Source organism: Chinchilla lanigera, unplaced genomic scaffold (genome assembly GCF_000276665.1).
Source record: "Chinchilla lanigera isolate Chin_1 unplaced genomic scaffold, ChiLan1.0 scaffold00015, whole genome shotgun sequence".
Taxonomy (NCBI): domain Eukaryota; kingdom Metazoa; phylum Chordata; class Mammalia; order Rodentia; family Chinchillidae; genus Chinchilla; species Chinchilla lanigera.
Genome location: NW_004955416.1, coordinates 10,223,213 through 10,229,072, shown reverse-complemented (window position 1 = coordinate 10,229,072; position 5,860 = coordinate 10,223,213). Strand labels below are relative to the sequence as shown.

At 53.0% G+C, this 5,860-nt stretch overlaps 1 protein-coding gene across 1 annotated transcript; it reads left to right on the top strand.

The window, feature by feature from the left end:
• Positions 1 to 2,094: 2,094 nt before the first annotated feature.
• Positions 2,095 to 5,860, top strand: Ell3 (elongation factor RNA polymerase II-like 3). The gene is made up of 11 exons (XM_005381405.2): positions 2,095 to 3,084; positions 3,182 to 3,217; positions 3,443 to 3,555; positions 3,665 to 3,869; positions 3,957 to 4,036; positions 4,172 to 4,247; positions 4,392 to 4,569; positions 4,647 to 4,689; positions 4,797 to 4,968; positions 5,143 to 5,187; positions 5,275 to 5,860. The coding sequence occupies exons 1-11, from the start codon at positions 2,953 to 2,955 to the stop codon at positions 5,383 to 5,385; spliced, it is 1,191 nt and encodes a 396-aa protein (XP_005381462.1). The 5' UTR covers positions 2,095 to 2,952; the 3' UTR covers positions 5,386 to 5,860.

Below are 5,860 nucleotides of genomic sequence, written 5' to 3'. Positions count from 1 at the left end.
GCTCTATAGTCACTGCTAAAGGGAGGCAGTAATGCACTGATGCCATCCATCACCTTTGTTGAGAAGATTCACTGAGCCCATGGCTTACTGTGCATGGAATGGCCAGCATGGTGAAGCAGCTGCTAAATGCTTGTGCTTTCGGTAAATGTTTCCCCCAACCTCTGTGTCACACTGTTCTAGATGGAGCAGTGAGCAACACATAAAAAGTTCCCCCTTCTTATTTGGGGATTACATCATAGTAAGGAAAGCAGAGAGCAAATGCAGATTTGTAATATTCAGGCAGTGAGAAGTTCATGGAAGAAAATTAAGGCAAGAGGGAGAGCCAATATTGAGGTGCAGACGGGAGCTAATTAATAAAGGGTGGTCTATAAAGCCTCTCTCATAATGGAACATTTAAGCAAAGACCACAAGAAGGCATTAATAAGTAACCATGAGTATATATGTAAAATGTTTGTACGTTTCTATGTGGGTATACTTATGTATCAATGTACTTGCACTATAGCAATAACTAAAATAAGAAAATAGAAAGGTCTTACATTGTCCTGAAATATGTGTGTATATATATATATATATATTTAAATTTTTATTTATTTATTTATTTATTTATTTTGAGACCGGGTCTTGCTAAGTAGATCAGGCTATCCTTGCACTCACTGTATAGCTCAGGCTGGCCTCAAACTTATGGCAGTCTTCCTGCTTCAGCCTCCCAAGCGCTGGGATTATAGGTACATGCCAGCACACCCAGCTCTACAACATAATAGTTCTCATGTTTATTTCTAGTGTTTCCTTCTCCTCTAGAATGTAAGTTTTTCCAAAGCAAGAATGTCATCACTGATGTATCCCCAGTGTCTAGTACAGAGCCTGGTACAGAGTAAGTGGTCAATAATTATTAGATGAATGAATAAAAATATGGATAATATTGTTATACTTTAAAAGGCCTGAACTGCACAGTGAGACCCTGTCTCAAAAAGACAGGAAAGAAAGAAAGAAAGAAAGAAAGAAAGAAAGAAAGAAAGAAAGAAAGAAAGAAAAGGAGGAAAAGAAAGAAAAGAAAAGAAAGCCCAAGGAGAGACTAGAATAGTGAAAGTTTCAGAAGAAACCCGGTAGCTGCATTGGAGTTAAGGCCACTGCTGTTGTCAGGAACCATGCTGGGATGCTTTTTTCTAAGCAGGCTCTCCCTGTTCAATCAACAGAGGGCTTAATCTCCAATGCAACAGTGTTTATAGGTGGGGACTAGTGAGGTGACTAGCTCACAAGGGTGATGCCTTATCAACAGATTAGCCCATTGATAAGTTCATAGCTGAATAGGCTATCAGGAGGAAGAGAGTCACTGGAGGGGTGCCTTTGAGGGGAGCGTCTTCCTCCCCGGCCCCTTCCTCTCTCTGTGGCTCCCCACACTCTCTGCTTCCTGACCACCATAGGGTGAATAACTATCCTCTGTCACGCCCTTCTACCACTTTTCTGCTTCACCACAGGCTCAAAGTAATAGAGCCAAGGGACCACAGACTGACACCTCTGAAACCATAAACCAGAACAAACCTTTACCTTGATGTTCTCAGGTATTTTGGTCACAATGAGGCAAAGCTGACTAATACAAACACTACTCTAAAAAGTTACTGTAGGTGGCTGGGGATTTAGCTCAGTGGCACAGCGCCTGCCTGGCAAGCACGAGATTGTGAGTTCGATTCCCAGTACCGGAACCGCCTGCCCCCCCACCCCCCCGCAAAAAAAAGTTACTGTAGGTATTAAATAAAAAAGATCTTGACACCCAGTGGACACCAAACAAATGTTAGGTCCTGTCTTTTTGAGACAGGGTCTCGCTGTGCAGTTCAGGCCGGCCGTGAGCTCACTTTGTAGCCTAGGCTGGTCTCGAACTCGAAATGATCCTTCTTCCTCAGCCTCCGGAGTGCCGGGATTACAGGCGTGCGCCAGGACGCCGGGCCTCTCCTTGGAGTTTAAACCTAGAAAAAATTTACATAAGGCCACCGTTGTTGTCTGAGGTTAACAGCTTTATCCATTGCCACAACTGCTTATCAAATTGTCCCCAGAGAAACAGAGACACCTGATGGAAACGCGAATGCATTTTGTGGTTGGAGTTGGTGGTTTATTGCACTAATTTTAAACATCAACTTTACTGAGGCATAATTTACGTCCAATACGCATTTTGAGTGCGCTGCTTAATGAGTTTTGACAAACGTACAGGTGATCTGACTCAGAGCGGAGAGAATTAAGGTCACCAGGGAATATGCAGATCAAGAGATTGAACAGGGAGAGCCTGCGTAGAAAACAGCATCCCAGCAGGGTTCTTGAGAAGCATAACAAAAAGCAGCAAGTAGCAACACCAAGGGCGGCTGCTCACTGCCCCTGGGTCTGCACCCCTGGAAGCCCCTGTCACTTACAGGCGCCGCACGGGCGGCATGAGGGGCGGCGAGCCAGGGGCCCTGTCGCCACCGCCCGCGGTCAGGCCGGCTGCTCCGGCCTCGGTGGACGCTGGCTTTCCCGCAGCCGGCAGGTCTGCCGTTCCCGGGCCCCTGGGTCCTGGGCTCAGCCCGCCTGCCTGCCAACCAGGCTCCTCCCCGCCCTCTGTGGCTGAAGCTCCTGGGGCTGAGGGTTCAGCTTTCGCTTAGAGACGGCAGCGTTGAGTGCAAAGGTGGCTGGGGAAACTGAGGCAGGGCTGGGGCTTCTGGGAGAGGGGTCGGACGCTGGCCGCAGACTCCGTCTCCCCTGACCTTTGCAGCTCTTCCAAAAGCCAAGTGAGGCCCAGTGCTGGAAGAGAAGCCGGGGGTCCTCAGGGACGCGAGCCAGGCCCCGCCCGCGGGTGGGGGCGGGACTGAGGCGGGGCAGGGCGGGCGGGGCAGAGGCCAGTGCTGCAGGTGCTGCCCTCGGTGCCCGGAGGAGCCGGTGCTGCGGGTGCTGCCCTCGGTGCCCGGAGGAGCCGGTGCTGCCCGCGCCATGGAGCGACCCTCGGACCCCCTGCGCGGGGTGCTGCGGTTCTGCTTCGCCCCCGCTCCCCGGACCAGCCTGCTCCTGCTCCGGCTGGACGCCGCCGCGCTGCGGGCGCTGCAGGAGGGTCGGCGGGAACAGGTGCGGCGCCGCGACCCCACCTCGGCGGGAGAGGGACCTGGGAGGCTCGCGCCGCGTGCACCCGGGCACCCGCTTAGCACGCCGCTCTCTCCCGCAGGTCCGGCCGGTGATCGCCTTCCAGGGCCCCCGAGGCGTGAGTGGCGGTCGGGGTACCGGCTGGGGAAGGGGCGGGCGGGCCGGGCAGAGCCGGTTCCCGGAGCGGAAAGGAGCGGGCGAGGCGGGCGGCCCGGGGGGCTGCGGGGGAGGGGCCGCGCGGGGCCCGGGGACTCCGCCGGCTGCACCTGGCGCCGACGAGCCCCGGGGGAGTCCCTCCGGGAGGGCGGGCTGACTCCGCGGCGTCCTTCTCCTTCCACCCTAGTACCTGAGGCTCGCGGGCCCCGGCTGGTCCTGCCTCTTCTCCTTCGTAGTGTCCCAGTGTGGCCGGGAGGGGGCTGGCGGAGAGTTGGACCTCGTGTGCCAGCGCGGGGACAGGTAAGGGCCAGGCAGCAGGGAAGACAGGGTTGGTGCAAAAGTGGGGAAGGAGACTGTGAAGAAGCGCTGAAAAGCTCTCCAGCCTCCTGGGTTTTCCGCTTTCTTCCAGATCCGGGGCTGAGCGGCTGCACTGCCTGGGCCCACTCCGGGAGCGCCTCACTATTTGGGCGGCTATGGATTCCATCCCAGCCCCTTCCTCAGTCCAGGGACACAACGTGACTGAGGAAGCCCGGGATCGCGAGGCTTGGCGAAACCCGGGAGGTTATTCTGATGCAGATGCGCTGGTGTCACAGCCACGGGCTGCGCTGGAACAGGTGAGGCCAGAGACTGCAGCGAGTCGGTAAGGCGGGGCAAAGCCTGAAGTTCAGGGAGCCAAGTGCTCCTGCCACTTTTCCTGCCAGGTGTCAGATCCACGGGCAAGCAGCCAAGAACAGTCACTCCCAGGACCCTTGAGGGAGCAGCCGGCAGAGTGGGAAATGAGGTACTGGGGACAAGGCAGGGCTAACCTGGGAAGCCCCGATCTAATCTCCACCTCTTAAGGGCTGTGAATGATCTGGGTAGGGCCTGCTTCCTACCCTGATCTCCATCTCCGCCATTCCTTTTTCAAACATCCCAGGAAGCAGAACCATCTCCCAAACAGAGAGCCTGACCAGGCCCTGCCTTCCTCTGCCGGCCAGAAGCGTCTGGAGAAGGTCAGCAGTAGTGCAGAGGGTTTTTAGAGAGCACAGTCAGGCTGAGATTTGGGAGCTGATTATGTACACAGCAGGCAGTTCTGAGAGGACAGATAGGAAGCCCCTGGCTTGCTATTTATCTCACATAGATATTTTCTTCAACAGAAACGTCCAGCACCAGAAGACACTGAAAAACTAGAAGAAAAGAGGCTCAGAGTTCTGTCTCCAGCTGCAAGCCCCCTGCAAGGGCTGTCCAGTCGGGACTTACAGGACGGCTGGGAGCAAGAAGATAAAGACGAAGTCCTAGGCCCCAGGCTGGAGCACAGTCCCTCAGCTCAAGCAGGTGAGTTAATGAGAGGAGGCTAAAGATGCCTCTGAGGAAAAAAGAACTATAATCACGTATGTTTTGGTTCCTTCTAGGCTCTGAGTCCCCAAGCCCCGCAGAGGTGCCAGATTACCTCCTGTGAGTTCCCTGCATTTCCAATGTCATCAAACCTTGCACATTCACATTTACAGGAGGCCTGGAGCTTTGGGGACAATGAAACTGAAGGTTGCAACTCCCCTTTGCAGGAAATACAGGACCATCCAGAGTACAGAGCAGCAGCGGGCCTACGAACAAGACTTCGAGGCGGATTATGCCGAGTACCGCATCCTCCATGCCCGGGTTGGCGCTGCCAGCCAAAGGTTCATAGAGCTGGGAGCAGAGATCAAGAGAGCTCAGCCAGGAACTCCGGAACACAAGGTAGGGCTGGACCCAGGCTGTCGGCCTCCTTGGCCATTATCCTCCTGCTGACTACCCAGAAGTGACAAGCAAACCTGTTCTGGCAGAAAAATGAGAATCATTAGGTAGAGTGAGAAGGGGGTTACTCCTCTCATTTCTCAATGTTGAACTGAATGTACTTATTTTTTGTTTCAGGCGCTGGAAGCTAAGATAGTCCAGGAGTATAAAAAGTTCAGAAAGGTAAGATAGGTTCTGAGAATGGAAACAAGAAGGTAGAAATCTAGTGTTTGCTTTTTGATATGAATGCTTTTTCTTTTTCCCCTGCAGCGGTACCCAGGTTACAAGGAAGAAAAGCACCGCTGTGAGTACCTGCATCAGAAATTGTCCCACATAAAAGGTCTCATCCTGGAGTCTGAGGGAAAGAACTGGGGCAGCTGAGGCTGTCAAGGCCTCTTGACCCGCTGTTCAGTGAGATAGAAACAAAGCAGCTATAAAACCAGAGTGCACCTATCTGCTGTTCTTATGCTGACCCCTTGAGTCCACGGAGGCAGGCAGAGAGCTGCCCTAGGTTCTTGACGTGTGATACTGTTGCTGTATTTTCATTTTTTAGTGTGGGCACAGTGCCAGGGCTCCTCAGCTGTGCCCAGGAGATGAGGGATTATAGCAGACTTGGCTTTTTCACCATTAGTTCAGCCAGGTCATTTTTAAATTCTGGGAAATGACATCATTTCTAGGACAGGATACCTTGAGGATATCAGATGAACTAAGTGAATTTAGCCTAGTATCCTCCAAAGGCGAACAAAAAAAAGGGAACCTTTGTTAAATCAAAAGGAACTTGTAGGGGGCTGGGAATTTAGCTCAGTGGCAAAGCGCCTGCCTTGCAAGTGCAAGGTCGTGAGTTTGATTCCTGGTA